This window comes from Oryza brachyantha, chromosome 2 (genome assembly GCF_000231095.2).
Source record: "Oryza brachyantha chromosome 2, ObraRS2, whole genome shotgun sequence".
Lineage (NCBI taxonomy): Eukaryota > Viridiplantae > Streptophyta > Magnoliopsida > Poales > Poaceae > Oryza > Oryza brachyantha.
In genome coordinates, this window is record NC_023164.2 from 12,226,227 (window position 1) to 12,242,202 (window position 15,976).

Genomic DNA, 15,976 nt, shown 5'->3' on the forward strand with positions numbered 1-15,976 from the left:
TTACTTGTGCTTTACTGTAGTCAATTACCTGTTATTCTTTTTAATCTCTGTTATTTGTTTAACTGCTGCTTTATTGCAACTAACCCTAGCCTATCTTTGTTAATCCCTATGCATCATTTATTTCCCCCTTGTCCGTGTTACTTGTTGAGTACGGTGGTTTGTACTCAGCCTTGCTTAACTTTTCCACCCCAGAGTTAGAAGTCGAGTCCGATGGAGGTGCCTCTCAGGAGTGAGCTGTTCCGCCGTCGAAGCGTTGCCTGTGGACTGGAGCCGTACCCGCTGGAGCTAGTCTACCTTTTTCTTCCCGCTGCATTTCCGCTAGAATAAGTGTAATTTTCAGTTGTTTCTAAGAACGATGGTTATGTAATCAACATTGTCTTTTTGTGTACCCTGGCTGGTCCTGGACACACGAATTTCTAGGCGTAACACCCCATATCGCCCTATATATGTGTAGAGCATGAATTTACACCATTTATTCGACAAACAGTTCACAATTTGTGGGGAGGCATCATTCGTTTGGTAGTGCAGTTACTGCAACAGTACTCCAGCTACATGCCTTGGCATCCACAAATATGATTGTCTGTATTCTTAGTCGGTGCAGCAGTTAAAAGTTTTATCTTTTTAAAAAAAAAGATGTATAGAATTGCGAGTCTTAAGTTGATATAGGGTTAGAAGTTATAGTTCTTATGAAAAAAACATCATAAAATCGTAACTGTGCTGTGCCTCCTTGTATAAAAGCATGTCAGTATGTGATACCTGTTGATTTCAGGGGAGTGCTTTAAATGGATGGTTGCTCTTCTACCCACTTGAGCAACAAGTGTGGTTTAGAAGCTATAGGAATACACGTGCCTTGCTGGTCCTAGTGAAAATTGGCTCTCGGTGTTTTTGTTTTCCTTCGTAAATTATTACTGTCTCTATTCGAAAATATAAGTATCTTAGACTAAACTAAGTGTTATAAATATGGTCACATTTTGACATATTTTAATCTAAAATAATAAAATAACATGCATGACAATCATAGAAAATAATCTAATGAACAGTAAAACATCTAACATCATGCTTAATATATAATAAGCATAAACCATCATTTGATCATCATATAGAAATGAAACCATTGCTAGCAGGTAGGTTAAATATGAGAAATATGAGAACAGAAAGAACAGGACAGCAGCGGAAAACCTTGATAATGACTCTTCACTGGTGTTTGAGGTAGTACTGTCTCTGTTGGTGTTGTTCCCGTCGCTGCTGTGGGTGCCTCCATTGCTGCCGTTGCCGTGCGCGCCGCTGCCGTCATTATAGCCATGCGCGCCGCTGCCATGCGCACCATCATTGCCGCCACCAGTTGACATGACGAGAGGGTGCGAGCAGTCGTGCGCACTGTCCAAAAACCTTAGCACCCGCCTATCCGTGCAGGTATTCTAGCAAGTGGAGTTCTAGAGTCTTGCTCGTCCCGAGCACTCGTGCGCGCAAGTGTCAGGACTAGGGAAGCAAGAGAGCAGCGCCAGAACTCGGAACCAGAGAAGAGAACTCGGAACCACTCGTGCGTGCAAGTGTCAGGACTAGGAAAGCAAGAGAGCAGCGCTAGTACTCGGAACCAGAGAAGAGAACTCGGAACCAGAGAAGAGAGCAAAAACTATGGAGTCTGGTTGCCTACTGCCTCGGGAAGAAGAAGTAGATAATGGAAATGAATCTCTTGGAAATGAATCTCGTGCCCCCGCGTTTCCTAGCCATTGCAAAGGAAAGACGGGCGGGCAGCTCGGCGCGCACCCGTGTGGCCGTCTTCCTACATCAACAAAAAGTATCCTATGCCTCTCTATGTAAGTTGAGATACTCTATTTTAAATATCTAAGATGGTATTATTGTCTCTACCATTTATTGTGGGCTAACGAGATTTTAAGTATACTTAATTAGGCCTAGCCTATTTTTTCAACACTAAGGAGCTATTAAAAATGCATTTTTATTCACCTCAATCAGCGATCAATTCTTAAATTGTGAATTGATTATTTCTTTCTAAACATGTGATTGGCTCTGAAATCATTAGAATTATTGAAATCGTAAGAATTAGTGCAGAATTATTTATATTATCGTATAAAAAATAAATCTTGAAAACACTTATATTTTGGAACAAAATAAATAAATTATGTGGCCTTTATCTTTAGTCATCACTAGAATATCAGTGATTGTCACACCCGAAGTTTTATCCCAAGCCTAAATTCGTAAAGAAAATTTGTAATAATAATTGGCTCAATTAACTTAGAAAAAATCCTTCTAAAGAATTAATTTAATTAAATCGTGGTTCCAAATCGATTAACAGGATTTAAACTCAAATTATAGATTATAAAATCTTGTCCAAAAATTAATTTAAAACTCGGTAAAAATGGTGTTTTCCTTTTTCCCTTCTTTTTCTTTCTTTTCCCCTCCTCCCTCTCCCGGCCTGGTCCGGCCAAGCCGGCCCGCTCCCTCCTCTCCTCCCGCGTGCCTCCCCTTCCTCCCTCCTAGGCCGGTCCCAGCCGCGGCTCGGCCCAGCTCCCCGCCACCCCGCGCGGGCCTCCCCCCGCCGCGCCCGAGCCGAGCTCCGCGCGCCGCCGCCGCAACCGCCACCACAACAGCCACCGCCGAGACCGCATCTTGGCCGACTCGGTCTCCAACGGCCATCCTCGCCCTAGCCGCGCCACCCCCTATAAATCCCGCTTCCCTGCGCGCCGCCGTCGCCTTTTCTTCACACACCCGAGCCACCGCCGCCACCAATTGATCTCGTGCGCCGTCGCCGCTCTCGCTCGCCACCGGCCGTCACGCCGCGTTCCGCGACATCGCCGACCCGCGGGACCCGTTCTCGCCACCGGTAGGCCATCGCCGTCCCTCCTCTCCCTCCTTTTCCTCTCCGCAGGCCGTCACCGAGGCCGTCGTCGCTGCCTTGGGCGTCGCCGTCGCCCCTCCGCCCGCCGTCTACGTCGCCTCGCCGTCGCCGTGGTGGCCCCGCCGCCGCCGGTGCACCGTCGGGCCCGGCACGCCATCGCCGCCTCCTCCCCGAGCCGGCGCCGTCCTCCGTTGCCCTCCTCTTGGCGCGGCCGCCGTCTTCGTCATCGCCACTGGTCACACTGTCGCCTCCGCGCTCGCTCGCGTCGTCGCCGCCGCCAAGCCGCGCCGTCGCCGTCGCACGCCGCCCGCTCACCGTCTTTCCGCGGCCGAGGTCGCCTCCCCCTCCTCTCTATTCCGGGGCCACCGACAGGCGGGCCCCATCTGTCGGCCGCTCCTTTTCCCCGCCCCTCTCCCTCTGCCGTGCGGGCCCCAGCCGTTAGCCGGCGCCGACCTCCTCTCCTCTCTCCTCCCCTCGGGCCCCACGCATCAGTCCCTCCTCCCCTCTCTCCCTCATCGACAGGTGGACCCCACCTGTCGGTGCCACCTCACCCCCTCCACTGACGTCAGCCGCCCCATTTAATTGCGTAATAATTGATTTAGGACTTTTCTATTTAGTTAAAAAAATCTAGAAAACTTCTAAAATTCATACCTAATTCATCTAGTCTCCGTTTAGACCCATTCAAATTTCATTAAATTCATAAAGTTGTCAAGAATCCATTAAAAATACTTTCTTTTACTATTTTAGTAGAGTTTGTGCCTGTTTTATTTATTTTTATGCTTTGTCCCTTAGATTCGGACCCCGCTGAAGCGCCGGTTTACTTCGAGATCGTTGCCGAAGTACCCCAAGGACCAGAGCAAGGCAAGTGGCACTCATCTTTAATCATATTGAACCTATTATTGCAAATTCCTCGCTTTATTTATTCAAATATGCATTGTTTTAATTAAAGTATTTACTGTATTTATTTTCCGGATAATCCTTATTATTATGCTGTTGTTCATCCAACTTTATTCATGCTAGACCAGGGGTAACTTGATTAGTGTTAGGCCTAGGTAAAAGCTTAGCCGTGCTTAGATCAAGTAGCCCATGGAATCACTTATTAATCATGACTAGCTCTGAATAGCTGTAATAATGAATCATTACCCAGTTCGGGTTAATGCCAACTAAAATATTGCTAATGGTAGGCCGTGGGTGCATGGTTTTGAGAGTCGCACCCATGGTAAGTAAGGACTGGTTCGCAGGAAACCCTGAAAGTTATTTCCGTGCTAACCACAAGCCAGAATGGACAACGGTTGGATTTGGAGCGTAATTGCGAACTATTCCACGTACTAGGCAAGGGTGAGTGTGATGGAGTATGGATGGGAGTCGTGGTGTAACGATGGCCTATGCTGCTTCCAGATTCACCTAGGCACAAGAGGGGGCTTGTCACGCCCTGAGTTTTACCCTAGCTAAAACTCAATAAAATAATACATTAAAAATAATTTGTTAATTAAAGTTCAGGAGAAAAGCAGTGTAAATTAATTTAATTTAATTGGAAGCTTTTCGGACATTCTAAAATGTTCCGAAAGCATTTTAAATTATTAACAGGACTTATATTTGAATTTCAGAGAATAAAATTTGCTCAAATAAACTTAATAAAAATTGGCAAAATTGGAGGCAATTTCTTTTCTTTTTCCCTCCTCTTTTCCATTTTTCTCTCCCGTGGCCCGAACACCACCTCTCCTCCCTGTACGATCTCCCCTCCCCCTCCAAGCTGTGCATCTCCACCTCCTCCTCACGGTAAATCTATTCTTAATTAATTAGGACTCGAAATCTTATCCCTTTAAAACCTTATCTATTCCTTTTTTATACGAGATGGGTAACAAGATCTATCTCTAGCTTGCCCCTAGAAATACCCCCTACACCCTTGCCTCTTTTCCCCGTCTCCCTCTCTCGTGCCCCTCCTGCCACCTCCTGTCCAGCAGCAGTGCAGCCGTCCGCCGGTTTCCCTCTCCCGAATCTCAGGTTCGCATCTATTTTATTCTTGCGAAGCAATCTAAATTAATCTACCGTTTAATTGTTTAGGTTTCCTAGTCGAACAACGAGGAACAGCAGCAATCCATCATTGATCTCTCCACCAAATCTCAGGTTCGCATACGTTTTACTCATGCGAATCAATCTATTTTTGATCTACCGTGTAATTGCTTAGGTTTTCTAATCTATTAGCTAACGTGAGATTGATCTACAGTGCGGACTTTAATTTCGTACGTGTAGATTGATTTTACGTTAAAGTCGTTTAGTTTTCAGTTTAGCGAGTCGTTAAATCTCGATTTAACGGGTCGTCTAATTCCTGTCGTTGTTTCGCTAACAGTGCACGGTTTCGCGTTTCGAATCTAATTCGTCGTGCGAATCTATATTCGCGCATGTTTTAGTTCTGTTTTACGAGTACATGTTCTGTTCGCAATTTTCCCGAGCCACGCCCAATTTGCACCCAAAGTCCCCATCACCTCCCTCAGCCCACTCCTTTTCCCTCTCCTCCCGGCCAGCAGGCCGTAGGCCCAGCCCGTCGGCCCATCTCCCCTTCTTCTCCATCCTTCCCTCTCCCCCGCACTGGGCCAGCCCAAAGGCCACGGCCCAGCTGCCCAGCCGTTCGGTCCTCCCCCACCTTTCTCTTCCCTCCCTTGGGCCGCCGGCCTTATTCCTTCCCCCTCGTGAAAGTCTACTTCGCATCCCCCTGGTTTCCCTCTCTCGGCCGTCGACAGGTGGGGCCCGCTTGTTGGGGTCGTCCCCGTCCTCCGCTCGCCGCCGCACTGAGCTGCGTCGTGCCCTCACCGCGCCGCGCCGGCCATGCCTCACCTGCGTCGTCGTGCCGTGTTCGCTTGCCGCGCGTGCGCATCACCGCCGCACGCGCTTGTCACGTCGCCTTGTCGCCTCGCCGTCGCGCTGGTCTTGCCCTCGCCGTGGCTGCCGCCTCACCCCGCGCTCGCGCTCGCCTCTCTGCACTGCTCCATCTCAGTTACGCCCGCTGCACCGTGAGCTGACTGCCCACGCTGCGCCGCCGTCGCCCGCGTCTTGCGCAACCGCCACGCCCTCGTGTTTTGCTCGCCCCGGCAGCGCCTCACCACCGCTCCGTGCCCGCTCGCCACGGCTGTCTTGCCCCTCGCCGCGCCGGTTGTGCCCGCCCGTGTCGTCGCGTCATCGGTTGAGCCGCCGCTCCGCCCGCGCCGACCCAACAGCTGCGCCGCAACTGCCGGGCGCCACCACCAGCCGCAATTCGCGCCGCCGCTAACCACCTCCCGCTTTCGCCGCGCCGCGTCCACCCTGGTCGCGCTAACCGCCCCTCCGCCCTAAGCGCGCCGCCGCGGTGTCGCCTCCCTATAAAATACTTCCCTTGGCCGCCGCTCGCTCCCTTTCGGCTCGCGATCACGCCGCCGTGCTAGCGCCGCCGAGCGATCTCCGCCGCCCCCAACGATCTACCTCGCCGCCGGCCGTCACCACCTGTCCCTGGCCCTTGCCGACTTGCCGTCGCCGTCCCCGCCGCCGGTAAGCCGTCGACGTCCCCTCTCCCCTCTTTTTTCCTCTCCGTGCACCGCCGCGAAGACCGTCGTCGCCGCCACGCGCGTGTGCGCTCCGGCCGACGCCGTCGCCTCTCCAAAGGCCGTCACCCCCGCCTCGCCGACACTGACGCGACCCCGTCATCGTCGGAGCGTCGTCGCGCCGCCGCGCCCGTCGCGTCGTCGTCGCCTCCCCGAGCAGCCCGGCGTTCCCGTCGTGTCACCGCGGTGTGCCGTGTTCACCGTCGGGCGCTGCTCCCCACCGTCGGCCATCGCCACCGGTCTCCACCTTCGCGCCTTCGCCCGCCGGTCATCGGCCATCGTCGGTCGTCCGCCTATCCACCGTCGTCGTTGTCCGCCCGGTGAACTCCTCTCCCCTTCCTCTCTCCCTCGGTGCTCGCCGTCGCGTCGGGCCGCGCCGCCCGACGTCGTGTCGTCACGCCGCCAACACTGCCGCCCCTCCCCTATAAATCTCTCTTCCCCACGTGCAGCCGCCTCCCTTGCCTTGCTGTCACCGACGCGACCCTGCCACCGTCGGAGCGCCGCCGCGCTCGTCGTGTCACCGCCGTCGCTCTCCCCACCGTCCTCCTTTGGTGTCGCCGCTCTCAGCGTCGCCGTCGGTTCTCGCGTCACCGTCCGCCGGTCGCCGCCCTCCGCCGCCTGTCGTCGCCCGCTTGCCCGCGCCGTCGTCCGCCGGTCGCCGCCCTCCGCCGCCCGCCCGGCTGTTCGGCCGAGGCCGCCCCGTCCACCTCTGTTCGGGGCCACTGATGAGCGGGCCCCACTCATCAGCCGGTCAACCTCCCACTCCCCTCTTTTCCCCGTCTTCCTCTCCTCACTGCCTTGTGGCCCCCGCCCGCCAGCTCACTCCCTCTCTCCCTTTCTCTCTCCCACCGCCATGTGGGTCCCGGCTGTCAGCTTTCCTCTCTCCTCGGTGCTGACGTCATCACCTCCAATTAATTGCGCAATAAAACAATTAAGGTTTTCTGTTTAGTTTAGAAACACAGATAATCTTCTAAAATTCATAAGTAATTGATCTAGTCTCCGTTTAGGTCCATTCAAGTTTCATTAAATCAAGAAAATACCAAGAATCCATTAAAAATAGTTCCTTTCTCTGTTTTAGTAGTTTATAGCATGTTTTGTTTGTTTTGTCTTGTTTGTCGTAGGTTTTTCCCCGTCGCAGCGCCGTCCGTTCCCGAAGTCGTCGTTGAAATTCCTCGTGGGTCTAAGCAAGGCAAGTGGCACCCTCCTTTGATCATGTTGATCCCAAGATTATAAAATTTCCCGCTTTACATTCAAACGTGCATTGGTTTATATAAATCTATTTATTTTATTTATCTATTGGGCATGTACCTTTACATCCATTGATTCCCATTTATTATTGACATCCCAGGGTTAATTTGACTAGAAATAGGCTTAGGAAATGCTTAGCCATGCTTAGTTCAACTAGCTCACCAATTCTTATTTAATTATTTGTTAGACTTAATAGAACTTTAATGGTGGTGAATATTACCCATTTCCCGATGTGGATTAATACAACTAAAATATTGCTTATGGTGGGCGGTGGGTGCATGGTTTTGAGAGTCATGCCCATGGCAATTAAGGACCGGTTCTCGGGAAACCCTGGAAGTCTTACACGTACTAACCACAAGCCAGAATGGGCAACGGTGAGACTCGTAATCTAGCTTGTTCCTATTCGACGTACCAAGGCAAGGGTGAGCATGATGGAGTATGGACGGGCAATCGTGGTGTAACGAAAGCCTCTGCTGCTTCCGAATTCACCAAGGCACAAGAGGGGACTGCCCGACTTGGTGTAAAGGAGGGGGTGAAACCTGAAGTGCGGTGCGATTGTCTAGGGATGGTTAGGTGAAAGGTCTTATCATGGTTTCTATACTGAGGTATCGTGGTGATACGTTGGGGCATGGTAACATGCTTGGGAGCCATATCTTGTGGGTAAAGTTGTACACCTCTGCAGAGTAAAACTATTCGAATAGTCGTGCCCACGGTTATTGGGCGAACCAACAGATTCACTAGGATTAGTTGAACCTTTAATAACATGATTAATCTTGGAACTGGTTTGACCTTGCGCAACGTGGTGTAACGTTGGCAGTGGTTTGGGTCTGTCACAACGTGGTTTAACGTTCGACAGAGGGTTGACCCTGTCGCTATGTGGTGTAACGTTCGACAGCAGTTTGGGCCTGTTGCAACGTGGTGTAACGTTGGACAGTGGATGTTTATTTTTAAATGTTTACATTACTTTTATTTCAGTCTATTTTATCTACTGTTTTGCTAAATTACTGCAGCTTTGTGCAATTTAACCTTAGCTTATCCTTGATACCCTGTTGCATTCATTATTCTTCCTCTCTTGGGTGTTACTTGTTGAGTACGGTGGTTTGTACTCAGCCTTGCTTAATTTTCCCCCACCAGAGCAAGTGCCAAAGCTTGAGTCAGAAGTCAGAAGAAGGTTGTTCCCAAGGTTGAAGTGAGGTTCAGTCCACCGTCGAGAGTGGTGTGGAGCCGTCATCGTCAGCTGAAGCTGAAGATTAGATGGTTTAGTTTGTTTTTCTTTTCCGCTGCATTTCGATAGATAATTGTTTTTATTTGTTTTTAAGTCGTGGAACTGTGTATTAATTTGTCATAGTGTGTACTCGGGTTGATTCCTGGACTGAGATTAATGCATGCTATTGTTCAGAAATTTGGTGTAAATTTCTAGGCGTGACAGGCTGCCCGACTTGGTTTAAAGAAGGGGGCGAAACCTGAAGTGTGGTGCGATTGAATAGGGAATGTTATGCGACGGGTCCTATCATAGTTCCCTTTTCGGTATGCCATGATGGTATGTCGGCACACGTTCAAGTGTAGTGGTACTAGTTTTGTGGGTATAGTAGTACACCTCTAATCAGAGTATAATCTATTCGAATAGTCGTGCCCACGGTTAAGGGCGAGCTGCCAGCTTCACTGTGATTAGTTGAACCTTTAATGACTTGTGTAAACTGGCTTTCACTCAGAACTACTGCAACGTGGTGTAACGTTGAGTAGTGGTTGGGCCTGTCGTAACGTGGTGTAACGTTGGACAGTGTTGTGGTATTTTACAACTGTTATTTACTTATTCTTTAATTTATTTGATTACATTTGTTTAATTTAATCTTTGTTATTTATTTAACTGCTGCTTTATTGCAATTAACCCTAGCCTATCCTTGATGACCCTTATGCATCATTTACTACCCTCTGTTCCGTGCTGTTTATTGAGAACGGTGGTTTGTACTCAGCCTTACTTAATTTCCCCCCCTTCAGAGCCAGAAGTTGAGTCCGACGGAGGTGACTCTCAGGAGTGAGCTGGTCTGCCGTCGAAGTTTGCCTGGACTGAAGCCGTACCCGCTGGAGCTAGTCTACCCTATCTTTCCGCTACATTTTCGTTACAATAAATGTTATTTTCAGTTGTTTCTAAGAACGATGGTTATGTAATCAACATTGTTTATTTGTGTATCCTAGCTGGTTCTAGCTGGTTTTGGATAGAGATTTTAATACATAATTAAGTTTAGAAATTCGTGTGAGAAATTTCTGGACGTGACAGTGATCGCACCGGATTGTCCGATGTACACCTTGGAGGAGTTGGCGTAAAATCTGAACCGGTATGGTCTATCTAGTTCGGTTATGATCGAGCTAACGGGATCGTGCGTGCAATCTGATCGATCATCTATCCAGATATTTGTCGGTAACTCTGCTAAAAAAATATTGGTCCTTTAGGAGAAAGTGTGGTCAACCTTCTAAAACTTCTAAAACTATGACAATTATTTATTTCCTAAATATTTAGTTTAAATACAAAACAAGTGATATACATGAATTCTACTCGAAAAATAGTACTGTCATAATATCATAAACATATTAGATCTTGACCATATTTTAATCTAAATAATAAATATTTTGACCGGATAGAGTATATAACATTAAAAGTTTCATGTCTCGATTTAATTATAGAATAAACTAAACCAATATATGCTTATATTCTCCATGACAAAAAAATACCACTAATGATGACATCTCATGCATTTACACATCAAGGTATGATTTTACATGTTTTTTTAATTGAAGTTAGCCAAGGATTTTACTTGGAAAATCTGATGGAAATAAAGTTTCTAAATTGTTTTATCTTTTGCTGTGGAAACTTCAATTAGCACTATGTTTATTTGATATATGGACACCCTTTGTTGTATTTTTTATTGTTTTAAGTCAAACTTTTAGTTATTTCTAAACTGTATTTTATATGACCTTTCGAGTTTAGTTAACTAATACAGAGTCTAATACACCATGATCAAAATTAATACTTTAGGCAGCCTGCTGCTTCAATAATATAATTTAATTGAAAAATGTTAAAAGAAAGTCAAATTTTACAATAGGACACTCAAATTTTATATAATTTATTGATGTAGTGCATTTTAAAAACGTACCATGATTAAAAAACACTTTCCAAAAATGGTAATAATTATGATGTACTGCAGAAAATTAGCAGTTTTGGAAGGTATTCTTTAACCGTGTCATGTTTTTCGGTGTTCATCAATAAATTACATATAATTTAAGTATCCCGTAGCAAAATTTGATAAAAGCAAAGTAATTTGTTTACTTTGACTTCTACAAACTTCAAAATCAATAAGAGGGAAAAAGACAATATTATATTTTATATTTATAGAAATGGTATAATTTGCTCATAGCATTGTTGCTGAAGTAGATGTGAGTACCTTGAACATGAAAGCTCTCCTGGGATGGCAGCATCATCGGAACTGATCTTAGATTCGACTAGCATGATTGCATCCAATATTTACGTTAACTATAGATAACTCTTAACTATTTATTTTAGAAACATGAATATATATATACATATATATATATATAAGATATTCTTGATGAGACTTTATATATAATAATAGAAACAGTGGTTAATTTTTTTTAGATCAAGAACATGTCCTTGTCGGACAAGAACCATAGAATTGGTGGGAGGAGCATGTATGTCAACCGCTACAGTAAGTCTTACGACACCGTTCAACACACTGTAACTAGAGTTACTTGAGTGAATCAAAACACTGTTATATGCATTGGACCATTCTAGCATACAAATTTTGCTGTACGGCAGAAAAATCCGTATCAATGCAGAGCTTTTCCTAGAAACTGTTCGAATTTGAATATATAAATATGACGTACTTATGCGTCACATTACTCAAATGATTTTAAACTAATGAGCGATGATTAGATGGCAGAGCAGTATCCCACCCTGGGGCGGAGCTACAGTACTACTGCCGGGGTCAGCCGACCCGATAACATCTGACATATTGTTTAGACAGCTAAGATGATACTAAAAATTAAATAAGATTATTGTATTCTGATACCGTTGATCTCAATAAACTAATTCTCTAGCTCTATCCTGACCTAGCTCCGTCCTGACCATGAGAATCTCCAAGACAGTGGTCAACAAACCCAACAAACGCTCCACTAAAGCGGAAAAAAGAAAGGACCCAACAAACGCTTGAACGCACAATGAGAATGTGGCGGAATGCAGAGCCATCCAACTCGGAAGCACACAGAGAGACCCATGCCTCCCCCCACCAAACCCAACCCGGAGACCGAACGCCCCATCCTGACCGTTGTTCCCCCCATCCAGCCGCTCAGATCGCTCCACACCAACCCCACCCGGCGCCCGCCGTGACCAGGTCAGAGCGCCGGACTGACTACACCCAACGACGCGACGACTACACGAGGCTGGCCGAGCAGCCGAGGGATCGCTGCCGCGCGCCAACCCTGTTTCCCGCGTCGCGGCACACGGGTTTCCGCGCGAAACCGGCGAATTTCACCGCATCATCCGATCATCTCCCCGTGCGGAGCCGTTTCCCACGTACCGACTCACTGCTACTGCCGCACCAACCAATCCAAAGGGCCGGGCTATATAAGCACCGCACGGCCGCGACACCCAACCCAGCGACCCGGTTTCGCGTTGCCATTTCAGCAAGCTAATTTTAGCTCAGAGAACGGTAGAAGCGTAGCAGAGCGGGTCGAGCAGCATGGCGGTCTCCGCGGTGAGGGTGGCCGTTGCTACCGGGGCGTCGTTCGCCGTGCATTTGTTCGTCAAGTCGTTCCTGCAGGCGCAGCATCCTGCAGTCACCTTGCTGCTGCCGGTGGCCGTGTTCGTCGGCATCGCGGTGGCAGCGAAGAGCGGCGGCGGTGGCGGGAAGATGCCGCCGGGGCCCGCGGCCGTGCCGGTGTTCGGCAACTGGCTGCAGGTCGGGAATGACCTGAACCACCGGTTCCTCGCGGCGATGTCGGCGCGGTACGGTCCGGTGTTCAGGCTGCGCCTCGGCGTGCGCAACCTGGTGGTGGTGTCGGACCCGAAGCTGGCGACGGAGGTGCTGCACACGCAGGGGGTGGAGTTCGGCTCCCGCCCGCGCAACGTCGTCTTCGACATCTTCACCGCCAACGGCGCCGACATGGTGTTCACCGAGTACGGCGACCACTGGCGCCGCATGCGCCGCGTCATGACGCTGCCGTTCTTCACGGCGCGCGTCGTGCAGCAGTACAAGGCCATGTGGGAAGCCGAGATGGACGCCGTCGTGGACGACGTGCGCGGCGACGCCGTGGCGCAGGGCCCGGGCTTCGTGGTGCGCCGCCGCCTGCAGCTCATGCTGTACAACATCATGTACCGGATGATGTTCGACGCGCGGTTCGAGTCGGTGGACGACCCCATGTTCATCGAGGCCACCAGGTTCAACTCCGAGCGCAGCCGCCTCGCGCAGAGCTTCGAGTACAACTATGGCGACTTCATCCCCATCCTCCGCCCATTCCTGCGTGGCTACCTCAACAAGTGTCGCGATCTCCAGAGCAGGAGGCTCGCCTTCTTCAACAACAACTACGTCGAGAAGAGAAGGTACACATCTTATATACACTTGTTGGCTTGCTGCATTCCTCATTCATAGTTGAAAAGAGATCTTTAACGAACGACAGAGTTGTTCATGTGTAATTAACGGAGATGTTGATATGAAATGCAGGAAGGTGATGGACACGCCGGGAGACAGGAACAAGCTCCGGTGCGCGATCGACCACATTCTGGAGGCCGAGAAGAACGGCGAGCTCACGGCGGAGAACGTGATCTACATCGTGGAGAACATCAACGTGGCCGCCATCGAGACGACGCTCTGGTCCATCGAGTGGGCGCTGGCGGAGGTCGTGAACCACCCGGCGGTGCAGCGCAAGGTCCGCGCGGAGATCAAGGAGGTGCTCAGCGACGAGGAGCCCATCACCGAGTCGAACATCCACAAGCTGGCGTACCTGCAGGCGGTGATCAAGGAGACGCTGCGGCTGCACTCCCCGATCCCGCTGCTGGTGCCCCACATGAACCTGGAGGAGGCCAAGCTGGGCGGGTACACCATCCCCAAGGGGTCCAAGGTGGTGGTGAACGCGTGGTGGCTGGCCAACAACCCGGAGCTGTGGGAGACGCCCGAGGAGTTCCGGCCGGAGCGGTTCTTGGAGAAGGAGAGCAGCGTGGACGCCACCGTCGGCGGCAAGGTGGACTTCCGGTTCCTGCCCTTCGGCGTGGGCCGCCGTAGCTGCCCCGGGATCATCCTGGCGCTGCCCATCCTCTCGCTCATCGTCGGGAAGCTGGTGAGGAGCTTCGAGATGGTGCCGCCGCCGGGCGCGGAGAAGCTGGACGTGAGCGAGAAAGGAGGGCAGTTCAGCCTGCACATCGCCAACCACTCTGTCATCGCCTTCCACCCCATCTCTGCCTGAACAGCTCTCCTCATCGGAGCCACTTTGAATTAAGATCGTGTTAGCTTATTAAGAGTTTAAGACAATGCAATAGTGGAATGTCATTAACTTATTTCTTAAAATTTCAGGAGAATACGTTATAAAATAAAATATTTTACAGAACGTTTTGAGTGTCTCTCTAAAGAATATAGTTTGAAAAGTGAAATGGAATTGTCACTCAACAAGTGTTGGAAAGTGCTATGCTCTGCTATCTCTCTCTCTTGACAGAATCCTCCTGCCGTCAACGTTCAGAATATTAGCCAGTTGCCTATTTTGGCGATGTCTGTGCGAATGGTCAGCTTGTGTCGTCTTCTCCATCACCGGCACAAAAGACGGTGATGACTAGTGTTGTAGTTTTAGATGAATAACTGACATGCTTCCAGTATACTCAAACAAAATAAATAAAACAATTTTAAATATAACAATTCTACTACTCAGATTACAGCCATAATTTAATAAGACATAAAAGAACAGGAGCATACGAAAAACTTTTATACAGTGAAGAAAGCTACTCAAGTTCATTTATATATTAATAATGGCAATCAGATAAATACAACAGATGAATATTAAGAACATGGTTGTTGTCTGTTATTTGCTCTCAAAACTGTGGGTTGTTGCACGTGCAGCCTTCCAACACAAATAGTGATCAAAGATCCTCGACTAACTCGTGACAAACTATCTTACCAGAGAGATTTAAATTAGGTTTTAAAAGACTGTATAACAAGCTATATTACCAAATAACACCAAGCTGCTTAAAACTGAACAGTAAAGAACAGAGCTAGCAGATGCAATATGCTTTCCGAATAAGATAAACAAATTTGCACAGATATAAATATACCAGCACTTTAAAATCTCTAGATTGTCACGAGTTGTCTCACTATCCAGTTAATATCATCGAACAATTTAATCCGTCAAAAGAATATGCAATCACACCCAAGTAATTAACTAGCAGATTGCACAAATAATGTAAACCAAAATGAGTAATAGATAACTCATGGCACGTAGATTGTCTACGTGGGAAGACAAACTCAGCGAACTCAAAGTTCTGTCCCAGAAAACCAATTCCGCCGCTCACGTCCGAGTCTTCAATCAGCGGATGGTTGACGAAGATAGTGAGCCGATGTTGATACCGAGTGGAACGTCCACGGCACCAACCCGAGGAGCAGATGATCACTGCACAACAACAAGTCCCAAAACCAGGCCAAGGTAGACAACAACCAGATGATTCCCGCACCACACAGGCGTAGAAGCCCCTCACCACATCCACCACCACCTACACACCACACCGACCAGAGAAAGGGGGAAAATGGCGCAAGCCGCAATCTCGCACGTCGCCGGGCACCAGTGACTAGGACCGGCACCTCGGCACGACGAACAAGAGCTCAGCAGCAGCACCAGCCAACTCCTCCCAGAATCGAGAGGAATTTCATCGGAGTTCTGGATGAACAAGGGTGGAGAGGAGATGAGTGTATTATGTGTGTTGAGAAAGGAGGGACTCGATCCACTTTGTAGGCGAGGAGAGGGAGCTGCGGCGCTGCGCGTAGCACGCGTCCCACAGGCGGACGTGCCGCCTATGGCAGGCGAGCCGTTGAGCATCGCCGCCGCCGCCAGGAGCTCCACCCGCCTCCCTTTTTCTCTGTAGCCTCCGAACAAACGAGCAAAGGATAGGGTTGTGTGCTGTGCTGGCTGGGTTGCTCGGTCCTGTTGGGCCTTGTAGTGGCCTAGCCGACCAGCTACCCCTTTTCCATTCTTTTTTGCTTAAACAAATAAAGGGGAAAACCCTTTAAATGCACAACAATCCCCA

The 15,976-nt window shown here is 49.0% G+C and overlaps 1 protein-coding gene across 1 annotated transcript; it reads left to right on the plus strand.

Annotated features, from left to right (window-relative positions):
• The first annotated feature begins 12,426 nt into the window (after nucleotides 1-12,426).
• On the plus strand, nucleotides 12,427-14,289 carry LOC102720399 (cytochrome P450 CYP73A100-like). The gene is made up of 2 exons (XM_006647242.3): nucleotides 12,427-13,294; nucleotides 13,416-14,289. The coding sequence occupies exons 1-2, from the start codon at nucleotides 12,435-12,437 to the stop codon at nucleotides 14,152-14,154; spliced, it is 1,599 nt and encodes a 532-aa protein (XP_006647305.2). The 5' UTR covers nucleotides 12,427-12,434; the 3' UTR covers nucleotides 14,155-14,289.
• The last annotated feature ends 1,687 nt before the right edge of the window (nucleotides 14,290-15,976 follow it).